Source organism: Osmerus mordax, chromosome 5, assembly GCF_038355195.1.
Source record: "Osmerus mordax isolate fOsmMor3 chromosome 5, fOsmMor3.pri, whole genome shotgun sequence".
Lineage (NCBI taxonomy): Eukaryota > Metazoa > Chordata > Actinopteri > Osmeriformes > Osmeridae > Osmerus > Osmerus mordax.
The window spans coordinates 12,407,110-12,425,185 of NC_090054.1; the positions used below are offsets into that span (position 1 = coordinate 12,407,110).

An 18,076-nucleotide genomic window follows, 5' to 3' on the forward strand; every position below is an offset into this window, starting at 1 on the left:
GGTGTGTATGTGTAAGTGTGTGTTGGTGTGTGTCTGAGTGTGTGTTGGTGTGTGTCTGCACATGCTCAGGTTTGTGAATACAATTCAGTAGTATACGCTGAGAGGTTGAAAGCTATTGAGTTAACATGGTTGAGTCGGTGTGTTTGTACTATAGCAGTTTCTAATCTATTTACTGGCTGGAACAATATCACTACACATACCTACAGTAGATATTATGCACTCCCATTAGTATTAAATAAGAAACATCATGAAACAATATAACCAATTAATGTGGTTAATTTCTATGTCTAGAGATGCTAAATAACATTTATAACCAAAAAAACATGACCTTACGTCTAAGTGTACATTAATTCTACATTTACAGTCACGTAACTATAGTGTAATACCTATAGTACCTATTATAAAAACGTTGTAGTTACATAGGAATTGCTCTGTAAATAAATAGTATTTCAGTTTGTGGTTAGCGGTATAGGTTATTATAAAAGTGCAAGAAGGCTCGGTACAGGGGAGTTACTAAATCAAGATCAATGTTAACATACAATTACCCCTGAAAAAGTCCAGGCTTTTAGATACCAAGTTTCATCTGTCTAATAACTTAGTACAAATAAACTGTAATGAAGTGTAAATCCATAGAATTTCCTGCAAAGTTGTTAGTATAGTTATTGCTATGTAATTACAAAGTACTCAATGTAACCTGATAAAATGGACAATAAATCTGTAATTTATGTCCTTTCACGCATCTATGATTAGGAAAGTGGCCCAGTAAGGCATTCTTCAATGTTCCAATTTAAAGAGAACAGTGCAGTCAGCTCAGAGACTGTCTACCTGACAACATCATTAGCTGACTATTAACTGACTTTTAGCTGACTACTAGCTGTCTACGAATTCCCCTCTCAGGTTTCTTGAGTTTAAATGACTGTAGAGAAGACCTGAAACGTCAAGGGATTTACAAGTTGCTAAGATTGTGATGTCATTATTTACAGTGCATGAATGCTTTTTCCCGGATGTTATTCAGGATACTTACAGTAAAATAAATCGCCTACCCTGATATGAAGCTTAGAAGTTCAAATACTACTGTAAATCTTAGTAGATTTCGAAGATATCTTCATTTGAGAGCCTTGCTCACTTTAAAGCCATCCTGTAGTCAAGCTGTTAATGGCACCATTTTCCGTCTGTATGGATTTTCATAACCTCTTATAAACCCTCTTGGGACCCTTAAAGACATTCACATGGTGGAAACCTAAGCCTCCAGCCCTCCGGGTCATCTGACTCATAGCTGTAAACGTAGTCTGGCTCACTGGACTCAAAAATGTGTGATAGATAGTCTGAGGCACACACACTCACTCACACACACACACATACACACATTTCTGAGAACACCCTACAGATAACAGATGGTGCTGTAGATCCTGACTGGATTTACAGTTATGTGGGATGGAGGCTAGCGAGAGTGGAGATATCAATATTTGCAGAGCGCTGGTCTCTTGAGAGGATGTCCTGGACTGCTGTGTGTAAGCCACACCGTGCTTCTATTGTTCTCCTGTATGCACATGTGTTTGTGAGTAGCCTACAAAGCACTGGATGTCATTTTCACATTAGGCAGGGCCCCCAGTCAAATCCAGAACAAACCATGGTCTCATTTTGACCAAGTTTCTCCAGTGTTACTGCATTGCACATTGCTGTCATATGTGGTCATGGTGTCATTAGCCTGTTGTGTTTTTGTTCTGATGTTTCTTCTACTCCTCCTCCTAAATTCTTCCTCCACCCTCCTCCCTCCTCTCTTTTCTTCTACGTCCTCCCTCATTCCTTCACTCTTCCCCCTTCCTTCCTCCCTCCCTCCTCTCCACCTCCTGTGTACAGTGTGGACTTTGTCAAGTGGTCCTCTCAAGGCATGCTCAGGATGAACCCTGACGCCATGAACTCCCTCTTCAAGCCGACCATCGACCATATCATTCAGCACCTCAGTAAGTTGAAACTACAGTTATATGTTGTGGTCCCTCACCTGCACACAATGTCCTATGATTTAGTTAACATACACAGTATCTTATGATATACAGTCGTTCCCATGGACAATGTGCTATGATGCATAGTAGTTACCATACATAGTGTTTCCTGTCTGTGAGATCTGACCAGGTGTCAAACCAGAATGTCAGTGTAGTTGTCAGATAGCAATTTTGGGGGTGGGTGAATGTGTAGCAGAGTGCAGGGTTTTCTTTATTAGACATCCACACACACACACACACACACACACACACACACACACACATGCAGACACAAACACACACACATGCAGACACAAACACAGACACAAACACCTGAAGATGCATTTGTGATTATATAGTAGTAGATAGTGGAAAACGATCCAGGTGTGTCCTTTTCAGAATTTGGAAATATCACTGACTAGCTGAAAGGCAGCCACAACACAAAAAAACACTCTACAAAATTGAGATTTTATCACAGAGACACTATCCTTGATGCTTTGGGTTATTGATCAAACAGACATTCTGTACAAAAAAACATCCTACTGTACAAGAGTGCCCAAACTTTAATCAACGAAACACATTATCCTGTGATTCCTTCTGGAGACAATTTTGGGGCACCCAACACGCCCCAAAACATAATTTTTTTGCAACAATCTGGGCAACCAAGAGTCTCCTCCCCCCAAGATCCATCACTCTCCATTATTCATACGGTGTCTTTGACCGGCGGAGAAGTAGGTCAGGTTTTTCTGGCATTCTCGGCTGAGATTCTGTTGAGGTTTTTTGGTAATATACTGAAACACTGTGGCTTAAATGGTTGTATTTGTTCAAGGTGTTTTGATATTATCCCTAATTGAGCAAACACATGAGTCCTTACAATGATTTACATGTTTTCTTATGATTTGAGAGTGATAACAGGCCTATATGCCGGGCATTTTTGTCTATTCACCCTCTGAAATAGGAATGTGTAGAGAAATATTCTAGTATTCCCCATTAAACATACAGTCAAAAGTTTGGACACGTGTCCAAACTTTTGACTGGTACTGTATGTGTTTTACAAAGGCCAAAGCGTTTAAACGATTCAGATTCCAAATCAAGGATGAGTGTAATTTCACCTCATCCAATATCTAGTTCAACCAGAACCCCCCTGTACGTTTCAGCTGAGCTCTTCGAGAAACCAGAGGTGTGCCACATCAAGTTCCTCTTCCTGGTAGGCGGCTTTGCTGAGTCGCCCCTCCTCCAGCAGGCGGTCCAGAACATGCTGCAAGGCCGCAGCCGCATCATCATCCCACATGACGTGGGTCTGACCATCCTCAAGGGTGCCGTCCTCTTCGGCCTGGACCCTGGGGTCATCAAAGTGCGCCGCTCGCCCCTCACCTACGGCGTAGGTGTCCTCAACCGCTTTGTGGAGGGAAAACACCCGCCGGAGAAGATGCTGGTGAAGGACGGCACCCGCTGGTGCACCGACGTCTTTGACACCTTCATTGCCGCCGACCAGTCCGTGGCGCTGGGCGAAACGGTGAAGCGCAGCTACACGCCGGCCAAGCCGTCCCAGCAGGTCATCGTCATCCACGTCTACTGCTCGGAGAAGGAGAAGGTGGGCTTCATCAGCGAGCCGGGGGTGAGGAAGTGCGGCACGCTGCGACTCGACGTGAGCGGGACGGAGAGCCCAGTCGCCCGGCGTGAGATCCAGACGCTCATGCAGTTCGGAGACACGGAAATCCGGGCCATGGCTGTGGACGTAGCCACGTCGCGTACCGTCAAGGCTAGCATCGACTTCCTCAGTCAGTAGACAGGGGGCGCCAGAGAGCTGTTACAAAGGGGTCAGAGGTCATAGGGAAATAGAAACCTGCAAGCACAGCACACACACAACGGACTGGGCACAGTTGCTGAAATGCAGTAGGTGGCAGGCCTGAGAACATGGCCTACCTTTATGCTAATCTATTATTGGTAACGAGGCACATCATTCAGATTCACACTAGATGATTCAGATATGCTACATGACGTACTAGCCTGCTCTATGCTGGTTGTGTTATTGATACAGGATGGCAGTCCTGTGTTATGTCCATTGTGTGTGTTAGCTAACTATGGTTGTGTGGTGAAGCTGTAGCTTTGTTAAAAAGCAGGAAGTTTACACAGAAGTTTTCCAGCTTTCCGACTCACTGCTTCATTACACAGCGCTACAGTATATCAGTGTCCTCTCCAATCCTGGCTCATCAGAGGATACTTTCATAAATGTTGGGAATAATTTAAACTACAGAAAACTTTGAGAAAAATTCTGCATTCAGAAACTCTCCTACCCATAAGGCCACACCGTTGCTGTGTCAGGGTTTGAGTGCATCTGAAATGAAGTGCTTTTCTTCTACGACACCAACTTCGTTATTGACAGTAAAACTATGCTGGACAGCTTTCAAATTTGTATTTACCTTATTTCCCCTCACTCCTTATGACAAAAGACATAGAAGGGAAGAATTATATCTTACAAAACAAACTTGGTGCATACGCTTCAGAATATATGAGAATTCTGTTCATTGTGATTACATTAAAGCAGAACTTCCAATATTGTTGATATCAGTTTAAGGAATTTGGCTGATTGCTACATGTAAATTTCAGTTCAAAAAGGGAATGACTAACACTATTTACACATCAGGCTTAAATAACAAGTCTTTACAATATATAATTCCTCACCAATATAGATGTAAACAATTCACTCTAACTGTTTGTTCCACAGCGGAATGTGAATCCTAGAATGTGAAGGTTTACTGAGGAGTCTTGACAGATGGCAGAGAACATGCTGCTAGCTGAATCAGAAAGCTCATTTTTAACGTAGCCACTGCAATGCGCTTAATTGTTGCCTTCTTTGTTAATGTTATTTAAAACAACCAAGGACAAAAAGCCACAGAATCTTTCCGCTTTAAACATGCCAATTCCATTAGATTGCTGTGCACAAAAAGTACAGGTTCTTTGGGAAAGATGAAATGAAAAATATGTTTATTTCTGTAAATACAGTATTTAAATATTGTACAGATTTTTAGCGTTATTGTTTGAGCAGCTTCAAAGCCGTGTGCGGGCTGTCACATCAACAACTTTTTCCATTCTTCTCACCAGCATGAGAGTCTGAGGCAGATGTTCAGTGGTGCATTCACTATGTGTGAGATTTTGCCCAATGACTGTAAAATAACACATTGAAACACCTTTGTCCCAAATATCTTGCTATTTTATTTAATTAGGTTAAAAGATATTGAAGCATGGTTTTGGCTAATGTCTGGATTTGCTTAGTAACTATCAATATATGTTATGGAGAACTATGGAGTATTGATTCTAACAACTGAATTGGAATCCACAGTGTTATTTAGAATTGGTTCGGCTTTTGAGAAATGTATCATTCTTCAAAAGCCCAAAAGTAATACATTTTCATCAAAGCTGACAGTTCCAAAGCCTATCCCCTCATCTTCCAAACGCAATAACTATTTGTGAACTATTGTTTTTATGTTGATTTAGCATCTACATTCCCTACTTTTAATTAAGTACAACCAATAAAGATTCTGCCATTTAAACAATGTTCAACCCAAATGGAGAATGATCCATTGCAATTGCAATGACACCTTTTTATCATCAATATAATGGAAAGTGGTATTTAAGTAATTTTGTTCAATAAAGGAGTGCCTAATATAAGATGTCAAAAGGATTAACCTCAGGTCATGAACAGAAAAAAATCATGCATCGTTTATGGTGGTCAAAGAAAGGCAAATAGCTTGTATATTCTTAACAGAATATTGGATTTAAATCAGTTTACTGTTCCACATTATTTGTTCGGTTTTGTTGCACTCTAAGGGGTTGAAAGGGGTTACAATGATTAGATGAGGCCATTGACAGTTACTCTAGCATTACCTCACTACAATTGTCAGTTTAAGAATTGCGCTAGCTTCAGTACCTTACACTTGTCTTCCACACTCTCCTGCAATGCATGTTTTGCATGTGGAACTTTGGAATGGTTAAAATAATTATTGCTCACCACACCTTCTTTTGCTCTTAACTTATGAATTTCGAAGTTAACATTGATGATGACGTTACATATGTCTGGTCTCACTGCTACCATGATCAATCATTTGCTGCAAGAAACACAAAAATACATTAGTCGTATTTGAATGAGTCAGTGCGCTCCAAAGAGGTTTGTCAAAAAAAATTATTATCAAGGTTGCCCCCTTCAAGCAGATATGCTCTGTATAGACCTAAGAGGACTTCATTTGCCAGTGTAATAGTATGTGTGAACTTAATCCATTAGCAAACAAGTCATTTTGCTGGATTAGATCACTGGGCTCATGCAACGACTGTAAGCATCTGTATCTTGCTCAACTGAATCCTAAAACAGTCCCGTTCTGTCCTCATTAATGCTTTACATTCTTCCCTCTAACCTCTGCCTCTCACCTTCATAGACTGGTTAATCGATGAATGTTAACTCTGAAGAATAATTAGAAAACTGCAATGTTTTACCTTTTAACGTATGATCCTTTGAATAAATACTGTGTATTTTGTTCAGCCTCCACTGCTATATAATGCACAATATTCTATGTAGATGCTTAATCTTTAAAGCTATGTTGAAATTGTATGAAGACATGTTTAGCTAAAGTGAGCATTGTATTCAGTTGTCAAGGCAGCATCCTAACCCTAACCAGGGAGCTAATATGTCATAAAAGCTACAATGTTACAATGTTAGTTCACCTAAAGTTGAATTAATTGCTGTACTGAGACATTGGTCTAGCTAGCTTTTGCATACTAAAACTAAAAGTGCTGTTCTCTTAATCTAGAAGTAGAAGCAGATATAAAAATTTGAAGCTACTTTATTTTCTGTTTGTGGTTATAAATTTGTTTGACTTCACCTCTCTGCCAAACTTGCCACCATCAAAACCTTTTCTGCACATCATTCTTTTGATTGTTGTGTTGATGCACATGCCCTTTTTCTACTTTTGAGTTACATATTAAGTGTTCTGCTCATGCAATTACTTTAATCAATGCCAAGTATTCACAGTCAAAACTGTCATCCAATAAAATGTATGTGTCTTTCAAAGGTATGATTGTCGGTTGTTTATTCTGGTAATCTGGATTTCATATGTACCGCACACATTGTATCAACATATCAAACATATGAAAGACACACTAATAGACACCTACATGTCTTTACATTCCTTGAGTGAAATACATAATTACGACACAAAATGTTCTTCTTGAACAAATGAATTTGATTCTATCCTGAGGTACTCTAATCCAGTTCAGCTCAGAGTGTGTAGTTTGTGTGGCGCATGAGCAGCTTTTCTCTAGAAGAATCACGCTGCCACCAACTGGATATTTACTAAAACTGCACCAGAGGGAAAACAATCTGATGTTTATTTCAATTGTTTGACCCTAGAATGATAAAACACGACATGAGAGTTTAGTAGTTATATTGTGAAATGTACACCGTCACACAATATATGCCCTCACAGTTCCATGACAATAAGGGTGGTTAGTGTTGAGTGAAGGCACCATGGCTATAGTGTGTGTACATTGCTCAGAGGTAAAATGACACAAAAACATCTATACTGGTTTGAAACACCAATTCTGATTAGCTTGTGCACAGATGTCATTTAAATCCCCTGCTGAATTATAGCTCCCTTGCAGGACCCTCACCAATGATCCAACTCACTGAATATGAAACTAAACGCAGGCCCTTCGTATTCAATAACAGCCTGCATTAGCCAGGAAGTGTGTTATTCTAACAGGAGTGTTTGAGAAGTGGTACTCAACCCTGTATAGGGCAAGGTTGTTTTTAGTGTGAGAGCGGGGGATGGGCAGGGTGAGGACGGTGGACACAGGTAGGCCTACGCTGTCTGTCCTCAAATGGCTGGATAAAAAGGGGTAGTTGCTGGTGCAGTTTCGAGAGGCAACTCTGTTGAAGCAGCCCTCCAGTTGCAGGTGCCATCTCCTCCCACGTTCACTCTTCAGGGTAACGGTCAGGTTTGGAACTGTGTGTGTTTCCACCAATGAAATCATGCAAAGGAAAAGTGGGAACTTCACATGTTTTTGTTCCATTTGGAGTACGTTTAGGCCCTGCCAAGAGGATTACCCTTTCCCTGTGAGGGTAGTGACACATCATTTGAGTTTATTAGTGTTTATTTGCCAACCCATGAGATGAGTGTCACTAAATAATGTGAACTAAAGTGAACTGTTTGTGTAACCCTCAACAATTGGGCTTGCATTTTACACACACAGACAGTTACATACACACACACGTACACACCTTTCTTATTGACTCAAACTTTAAAGCCTTTCTACAGGAGGTTTAATCTGCAATAAGTTCATATTTGTGTCTGTCATAGTATAGATTGCAGATGTTTGTACAGAGCCTGAACATGCTAGTATGTGTATACTTGGAAAGAAAAGACTCTCCTCTAATTGAAAGCCAGAGAGGACATATCTATCTCCCCATGACAGTAATACTGTATGGACCTGAGCATTCTATTCAAGGGGTCTCATAGAGAATATCATTTATTACATTTAAATTATCCATTTTAGGACAGCAAGCTCTTTCGCCACCTTCCTTGTTATTCTGTTGCTTGTCCGGCTGTCTTATTTTACGTAGGCCCACACCAATGGTCTATTATCTGGCAATTGTTAATTGTCAGGGTTAACTTTGTTGGATAATTATTTCTCTGGGGCTCCAATCTTTCTTTCTGCCATTCCCCTTCATCTTTTTTGTTTTACTCTTTTAAGTGTACCTCGCTAATGCCTGACCTGTCTGCCTGTTGTTAGCCACAAAGCCTCATGTCCTCGGCGCAAAGATCAAAATGAAGCGCTGTCATGTGCAAATTCCCTCAGACAAACAGGCAGTAATTACTGGAATTAGCCTGTTATTTTGTCATTAGCTTTGGCGCTGAATGAGAAGATGAATAAAAAGGAAACAAAAGAAAGACAGTGACTGATGTCTTTAGAGAATTTCAAGAAACAGACATTTCGCCCCCACCCCTTCGGCTCCCGTATTCAATTTTGGTGTTTTAATGCTATAATGTAGTCACGTTCGAGCATCAAGCAACAAGATTGTGCTGATTAGTATTGTGTGAGTGCTGATGGCTCAGCTCAGGAAGAAGTCACAGTGAATGCAAATGTACTTTGTTAGCGTGATGATGAAAAAGGCAGCTTGCCTTTTTAATGCCATATTTTCGTAGCTGTAATTACAGGGTGTGAATTCAAATAAATGAATCGATAACAATGACACACAATCAGGACTTCATAAACTGGTGAAAGGCCAGGGACAGATTAATGAACCCTAAACACACATACTCACACACGCACACACACCAGTCTGTGACACGTTACATAGGGTTTTGTCTGGGTGCACTTTGGGTCTTTTATGATAGAAAAAAGAGAAATGATCTTAACATGTTATTTAGTGTTGATTTGTTTTCACCCACATGTATCCTCATGTGTCTTTTGAGCATTAATAAGGGTAACATTTATCAACCCCCTTCCCTGACACAGCTTGGCAGACAGGGGATAGAGGGCTTTGTTAAGGAAAACAGATAGATCGTCGATCTCGAAAAAAATAGGCAAATGTGGCCATTTTGGAATGCTTCTGAAGGGATGAACTACCATTTGTGACAGTAATAACAGTGGTCTTTAGTGGAATTTAAAGCATGAAACAACAGTGAAGTTGTCATGATTACAATGGGATGCGTATACTCTTTACAAAATAGTTTTTTCCTTTGACTTTCTATTAGTTTGATCCTGTTCAGCTTGAATGTCAGTTAAGGGACAGTTACGTAATCAGACCAAAGTGACTCACTTAGTTCAGCTTTATTGAATTGGCCAGAATTGCACGTGGGATCGTTCCTCAATTCATTGGCAGGGGTTCACTTTCTGCTTGAAGCTCTCATGTACAGGCCCTTCTCCACAGAACGCATAGCTGCAACACACAGGAGAAGAAGAAGAAGTTTGGCAAAAGGAATTGTTTGACTGCCTATAATCAAACCATGGCCTTCCTGTCAAATTAATCACATCATTTTAGACTAGGATGATCCCAGCGCAAGGTCCCTGATAATATCTGTATGGTCTTTGAACCATCTCCTTTAGTTTAGTTAGGTGAGGTAATGATAATAATTGATTAGCTTAACACTCTAGTTCTAACGCCAGTCTATCACGATGATCATGATACCTCACATCACATTGCCATTCAAGAAATTCATATTTCCCTGTCTGTCACTGAAACATATGGATACCACGCTGCCCTCTACAGTCTGTTGAAAAATATATATTTTAACATTGATGTGTCTTTCTATCTATAAAAATGTATTACTTATCAGACGAACGTAAATAAAACGACAGGCAACACATTTCAATCCTCAAGACTGGGAGGTAAAGCTAACAGCAATGCAAGTTATATATCAGCCTGGCCTGAGAGAGAGACTTCTGTGAGAGGCTTCGCACCACCACTAGAGGGCATACAGTCTGCATCAATGAAATACACTCACTTGTCTTGAGAGCTGTCAGAGAGAGACAGACAAACCAGCAGGGCATATAAAGAGTCCAAAAAAAGCTTCTAGTGCAAGGCAAACAGACCAGCCGAGTAAAAGTCAGACGACTCGAGGACGGTAGATGACCTGGCAGTCAGAAAGCCACACAGGCTAGCTCGCCACCTCGACCAGACAGTCCCACTTACGTCTTGCTGTCGCTCCCCCGGACAAGCTCAATCTTTGTGGCGCCAAACTTTGGGAGCAGAGGGTTGTAGATGTGGTTGTTCCAACGGAAAGTCATGTGGGTTAACTGTCCGACGTTTTGCTCTGTCGTTAGGGTGGCCTCGTAAGAGGAGCCTGGAGTCAGGAGGCCCCTGAGACAAACCGTTAAGTTCTTTAGTCTTGTCATTTTATTGCAGACTCACATCTATCACAAATGCTTGGCTGTAAATCGCTAATATTAATGAATGATTCTGGATGTGATTAAAGCAGCATCCAGAATTGTAACTCTTTATGTGCAGTTGTTATTGGAGAATCTACAGTATATTTCGATGGCATATTGAAGTGTGTACTCACACATGAACCTGAAGCAGAGGAGTGGAGCCCTGATCTCCGTGGAGTGCCACATGTAGGAAGCCAGGTTGGGATCTGGTGCCATCAATGGTCACCTTTGCTCTGTACACGTACTCTGGAACAGAAATAGATCACAGTAAACCCATTAAGTTCAACCAACAAAACAAGTTGTCATCGACCCACCATTTCTATGGTTCTAAACTATGTTTTAAGTCAGCGATGTGAAATTGTTTTTCATCCACCCACTCATACTCACAATACAGGAAGGAACTGTTTAGAGGGCTTTTTGGAGAATCAAGCAAAAGGTGATTCAAGACACATTAAAGGACAGTGAAAGAGCACTTACGTGAAAAAGGTTTAGCTTTGCCGGTGTTCAGGTAGAAGTTTGTCTTTGAAACTTGAGAGATGCCAAACTTATCTGCGAAGTGGCCCATGGTGGGGCACACTTTGTTGGCACAAGGGAAACACGTTCCCTATAAAGACATGCAGAAGAACCAGGTGTATGAAGTCATCATCCTGTTATAGAGAAGAAGATAGCTTTGCAAAAAGGTCAAAATGGGCAGGTCGACCAGCAGAACAATCCTTTGTATGGTAGTGTGGTTGTATAATTTTTCGTTTTTCAACTAACCTTCAACCTTGTGGGGAAAATATACGAGATTGTGCCATATAATATTCAAAATGTGTAATAATATTTAATACTGATATGGTTGGAGCAAAGTGAGCATCATGTATGGAGACCAGTGTGATCAGGGACATAAATTATATTTGAGTCTGGAAATATATAATTTCTAATTATTTATATGCAGTTACAGTATATTCTGTATTAGCATAAATCCTGATTACAACAGAAACATAATTATTCTGCTGTATTTTAATGTTAGATTGAAAAAAATAATTGTTATAGATTTGGCCTCACATGCTTGAAAATACATATTAAAATCATTTGAAAGATAATTCAGCAATACCACACGAGATGGAATGGTTTGGCTGAATATCAGCAGGGTAGTAGGTCTGAAACCTCAGGCTACAGTGTTGATTTTCAACAGACTGCATGACCTTGAGGTTTTGTTTTGCAAGCTTCAATGCACCGCTGAGCACTTGCCAAATAAACTAATGGGACGCCATCTTTCATGCTTGGTCTACTTTATTATGGGTCTACGCTCTACATCCAATGGTGACAATACAACCTTTTAACTGTTGTATAATATGTTGCATTACCAAATGAGATGTGTGACCTTTCATAGTTCTAGAACAGTACTGGTCAGTGGTTTTCACAGGTTTAAGAAACTGTCATGAGTCATTCTCCATTACTGTACAGCTCAAGGGGAAACATAAAACGGGATCTTACATTTTACGACACAGCACTTTCCTCATCTTTACACCTACACTCGAGGTGTCCCTGGGAGCAATAATCTTTTCTCAAAGCAGTTTCTCACCTTCCGTGTCAACACCAGTGGATTGTCAAGCACCCCCTGAAGTAAGAGAGAACCCTCAAAGCCTTGATTTGCTCCCCCTCAATTTTGACATGTCTTGAATTGACACCCTATAAATATAGAGATTGAGATTACCCTGCTTTTGTAGTGCTTTACAGTGTGGGAACAGGTCAGTTTATGGTTGTCAACTGGAGGTGAAGGAATAACATCCAAGGGCGTTTACGAGGTGAACAACAAGGAGGCGTTGCCGTGCCGACAAGGGTACATGGTCATAAGAGGTCATTTGGGGCGTTCCCGGGTCCTGTTTGATTGGGACGGGGCTCAAAGCTAGGATCAACTGTCATTAACACAGACAGCTGCAGACACAGGCCCTCACTGCAGTGAGGCATGGGGGAAGCCCGTCAGGCCCAACCCCCACTATGCCCCCCAAAAAACACAATCCCTCTGAATCAACTTCTTAAAACTACAGAAACGGTTCACAGCCATATCGATGTCATACACAATGACAGGTGGTGGTGCCCTCAGTCCACATGCACTCCCCGCCTAGAAGCCAACGATGCAACCCCCACCCCACCAACTCTCCTCTGTTTGCCACCCCATGCCCCCCCCCCCCCCCCCCCCGCCACCCCACCCCACATCCCCTCCAACCTCCATGTCACAGCCACCCCTGAGTCATTTTTAAATGGAGGACACTGACTCCGTTGTCTGGACACCTGACTCTCCTCTCTCTCACACCTCCGGGGCTGCGGCAGCAAGTTTTTCGAGGAGGATACCTTGACACCCTAAATGCGGTGAAAACACTTACGGAGTCGAAAGCCTCCTTGTCAGAGCAGGGATATCCTGCAAAGCCGCTGGGGTTTAGGATGCTCTCTCCGTAGTACTCATAGGATCTGAGGTGGTTGCAGATGGAAAATTTCCGAACGCCTTGCAAGGGAACACAGGGGACACACAAGAGACACAGGAGGGATGAGGAGACAGGGAAATGAGTCGACTGTAAACTACTGAGTGAGAAACCGTCTACAAAGCAGAGGTCGGCAAATTCATAAAACGGGACTGGCAGTTGTGGAGTGACAACGTGACAGATGTCGCAAATGAGAGAAGAGGGTTCAGAAAGGGCAAGGGATAGAGAAGAGAGACAGACATAGAGAGAGACAGAGAGAGAGAGAGACAGAGAGAGAGGTCATGGGCTGTGTTGTTTTGCTCTCTGCGTGGTGCAGAACGAGGCGCTCCAAGACTTCCAGCTATGTGGCCCTGGCTCCCACTCTCCCTCTCTTATCTGGAAGATCAAGTGGGCAGATTTCATCTGTGCCCAGCCCCCCCCAGGCATGGCACCAATGCTGCCACATGAGCCTCGCCGCACAGCGGCACACATCAAAAGTAAGCCCGTCAACCGTTTCAGAAAAATATTTGCTCAGATGAGTGTAACTGGAAAAACCTTGAGAGGTGGTTGGTTTCTTTATGATATTTCCATTGAGTCCTGTCCAATATTCAGAGAGGATTATCTGTCGTAAGACACTCAATGTATATACAGTATGTGTATATACTATATATACACATACACACTGCTAGTTTGCATTCCTTTCTGACATAGTTGAGATGTATATAAAGGCCTTTTATTGGGTCCAATAATGTTTTAAAACATGAACATAGTAACTTATCAGCTGTCGAGGTCACTTTTTATCATTCTGCTATGTTAAGGTTGAATGGGATACTCCAGATGCAAACTGCATCTAAAAGATGTTTACAAGTGTATGAGTGTGTAAACATTCTCCTTCAGAGGCTGCTTTGAGAACACATCTTACCTTCCCAAATCCCATCAATGTCAGGATATTGAGAGACGGGGTTCTTGTTACAGCCAGGCATGTGTTCTCCTCCGTTGGGGTAGAAGTCAACATGACCAATGGCCTGAGACATACCCAGACCTGTGAAGTAAGTCAAGTAAAATATTTATTTGAGGAAAGGTGCATAATTTTCTACATATTGCTGCTAAATTGGGATATTTACAACTCAAAAACAACTTTTTGAAACTTCTGAAAGTCAAGTCCCTCATCAGTATTTTGTTTATCAAGCCGCTTTACTTAATACTTTCTAACTCTTCCCAGTGTTATCATGAATCAAAAGTGGATCGTACCAACAGTTGGGTTGAAGGGGAGTGAGTCTGTGTGAATAACATCCACAAACTTGGCATCAGAGGCGTCTAGGCGCACCTTTTCAACTGTGCCCTGGAAGTAGGGCTCAGTTGGGTCCAGACCTGCACAAAATCCAGAACATTCATATTCATAACAAAATCCACAAAATCATGAAAACTAAATAATTGGTCAGAAATGTTAAATAATACAAATTATTTAGTTTTCATTTAGTTGTACAACCTCAACAAAAAATAAATCATTACTGAGTTGACATAAGTTCTTTTAAGAGCTGATATTCTTATTCTGTTTCTTTGAATGTAAGTATATCCATTCTGGATCAGGTCAGTGTTAAATCAATATGTACATTTTGTCAAATTGTTACTGTGTCAACCTGTGATGCGTCCCAGATTTCTGGTTCTGCTTCCAGCCTCCCCAGCAGCGTGAGCCCCGAGACTGTGTCCGATGATGTGGAACGTGTCAGTCCCCTGCCTGGTGGTGTCCTATCAGAAACCAGGCTCGTTACAGTTGTCCTATCAGAAACCAGGCTTGTTAGGGTTGTCCTATCAGAAACCAGGATCGTTAGGGTGGTCCGATCAGCAACCAGGCTTGTTAGGGTTGTAGTGCTGGCCCTATTTGCTCATCGTGAGAATGTATAGATTGCAGCAGATGTGGCCTAACTCTGGATTACTTTTTGTGCTGTTTGGCCTCATTATCACCTCGGCGTGATGGTCACATGCGATTGTCCAGGACAGAAACCATGTATTCCAATATTTTTGCCAGTACAGAAAACCTAGTTAAAGCCCTTATTCAGAAACTTGTCAGGTCCAAACCATCATCAATATTTTAATAATCAGAATTGCACAGAAACAACCAACAGAACTGAGTGTCCCATTGTAAGACCCACACCGGGAACACAGGCAGGCCACTCCACTCTCTGCCTCTCCGGAATATTAATTAGGTGACAACAATACACCCCTTTTAACCATCTCCAGACCTCTTGTCCCCCAATCCAGACGATCCAGCTCTATCCTTTGTTGCAGAAAGGGACTCCTCTAAAAGACCCACACCCGGAACACAGGCCACACCATGCTCTGCCACTCCAGAATACCAATTACAAGACAATCACACACACACACCTGTCCCATGTTGTTTTATTTAAACTCTGCATTTGGATCTTACCTCACTCATCTTGTCATGCCTCCCCCCCCCCCCGCCCTCCCAACACCTTAGTGTGACAGTTGGTGTTTCATACTTACATTTCCTACGAATATTTATGGAATGTGTGAAGCTTGAGGTTGTAATCTGAACAATACATACCTTGATAAACTTGATCATTTGGGCCACCTGGGCTCCTACGACCCTGGCATTATTGGCTGCCTGGGGATAGGTGGTCCTCGAGCCCTCTTTCCAGTCCACGACAATACAGTTGCTGGACTCCACTGGCACGATGGTCTGGAAAGACAATTATACAGTCACAGTCTGGTTATTGAGAATACCCTGAAAAACGACACAACATGTTTGTCTAAGGCATTTGGATAAACGTAATATCAAAGCCCCATCTGTATTCCACTTTAAACAATTGCATCTGAACACACCTTACACATATCCACTGGCCAGTTTTCATTCTCCTTCGTCAGATAACCGTGGATGATAAAATGGGTCCTGACATCACTGTCATAGTTTGATCCCTTGAGACTGGCTTTGTCAGGTTTTAACTCCTGTTCATACATGTAATGGCAGCAAAAATGTGTTAGCATACTGTACACACAATGCACTACACAATAGCTGAGTTGAGGAGAGGAGTGTGTTGTTAAGATCAGGACACACACAGTTGTCTTCATTTGGTGTACACGACCCATTAAGAAAGATTCACACATTTTTTCATGAATTACTACACGGTAAAGGTCGTTACTAGCCTGGAATTGGTCGAGGTTGGACGAAGTGTAGAGAAGGAAGCGGGTGCCAATTTTCTCTGGGCTCCAGGGGAGACGAGCAATAGGTCTCTCTGCTGTCCCTCCCCAGGGGACGTTGTCCTCAAAACAATCCAGTTTTGGGTAGCATACTTTTTCACCTGTTACAGCAGTCCCATAGATTGTGAACACACAGACATATACATTGTTCATTTAGCCATGTACACAAACACACACATATAGATTTACAACTACACATCATGAAAACCTGAAAATGTTACGTATTTTGACCTTCCATCTACCTGAGCAAAAGCTGATATGAAAGGAAATGATGGATAACAACACGTATACTTTTCCTCACCACATGCAATGCCTAGAAGGCAACCAAGAAGACCCAAAACCCAGATATCCGACATCTGAAAGAGGAAGAAAAGCAAAAAAACAAACCATTAGCCCAAATCTCCAAAAACACAAGAAATAGCACTTTTGTACTCTAATGCAAACAGTTAACCGACACTTACATTGAACACAGGCTTTTGGGCTGAGACTCCCTGTCCTTTATATATGCTAGCCTGGGCAGGTTGGGCACACCTACAGCACAACACAGCATGGAAGGTCAGGGAAACCAGCAGGTGTGAGCCAGTCTTCCAAAAACTCAGAGTATTTTGCATGCTGTTCTGTTTGCTTATAGTCCTATAGAGGGTAAGTTATTGTATAGTGTGCAAATTCATGGTCAAGGACTGAAGCTTTGACAGGTGTTCCATGTTCCTTTGGATAAGAGCAACTTGGACTTTGCACTATCAAAGTCATGTGTTCAAAGTATAAACCCTGCTAAGTAAAAATTATTTAGTATTTCTTTATATACAATATATGGACAATGGTATGTGGACACTGCTCAATATACAGAAACCTGCCTGTAAACTCATTCTAAAATCATGTACATTACCGTAATATGGACTCAGTTCCCATTTTGCTTATTTTTGAATAAGATGTCCAACAAGCTCATACAGGTTTAATAGTCAGATGTCCACACATTTTTGGCTATAGTGTATGTGTAGGTCATGCACTGCTTTTGGATCACCGAATGGTCATGCTAAATATGTCCAAAAGATGGCACTAGAGAGCAATAAGTAAGTCTGCTCTCCTCACAGTCTGTTGACACTTAACAAACTATAGTATTCACATTTCAAACTTATTCTGCAACAAAAGAGTTGTAATACCAATGATACTTGTAACTTTTAAAAACTGAAAATATATATCTTTAAATCATTTAACTTGTATCCAATATAATTCTTTTTTTAAATAATTGACATCATTTTAAGTGTACAGTAATTATGTTTATTACCCTGGAACTGCAATGTTGCTTCTTAATATATTAGGATCAAGAGACACTCTCCAATGATCAGGTAGAGAAAACTGGAGTATTCAGAAGACATAGACCAGATTTCAACTAGTAAGTGAACCAACATGATCAGGTAAACAAGGAGGGAGGACTAATCTTTGCCAGATGATGTTGTCAAAGCATTTGGATGGTCATTGTGGAGTTAAGTGATTTTGGACAGAGGC

The 18,076-nt window shown here is 41.4% G+C and overlaps 2 protein-coding genes across 2 annotated transcripts in view; one reads left to right on the forward strand and one right to left on the reverse strand.

Moving 5' to 3' along the window:
- Window positions 1-7,049, forward strand: part of hspa12a (heat shock protein 12A) — a 29,480-nt gene extending 22,431 nt beyond the window's left edge. The window contains exons 11-12 of the mRNA XM_067236765.1: window positions 1,861-1,964; window positions 3,140-7,049. Coding sequence (XP_067092866.1) covers window positions 1,861-1,964; window positions 3,140-3,771 — 736 coding nt within the window. The 3' untranslated portion in view covers window positions 3,772-7,049. The remainder of the gene's footprint in view (window positions 1-1,860; window positions 1,965-3,139) is intronic.
- A 2,745-nt stretch (window positions 7,050-9,794) lies between these two features.
- On the reverse strand, window positions 9,795-16,926 carry LOC136943316 (inactive pancreatic lipase-related protein 1-like). Its single transcript, XM_067236588.1, has 12 exons — window positions 16,872-16,926; window positions 16,517-16,671; window positions 16,196-16,318; window positions 15,918-16,052; window positions 14,992-15,100; window positions 14,603-14,722; window positions 14,274-14,393; window positions 13,277-13,395; window positions 11,385-11,511; window positions 11,042-11,153; window positions 10,672-10,839; window positions 9,795-9,918 (listed from the first exon to the last, which is right to left on the reverse strand). Exons 1-12 carry the CDS (start codon window positions 16,924-16,926, stop codon window positions 9,852-9,854), a joined length of 1,410 nt encoding a protein of 469 aa, XP_067092689.1. The 3' UTR covers window positions 9,795-9,851.
- Between the last annotated feature and the right edge of the window lie 1,150 nt (window positions 16,927-18,076).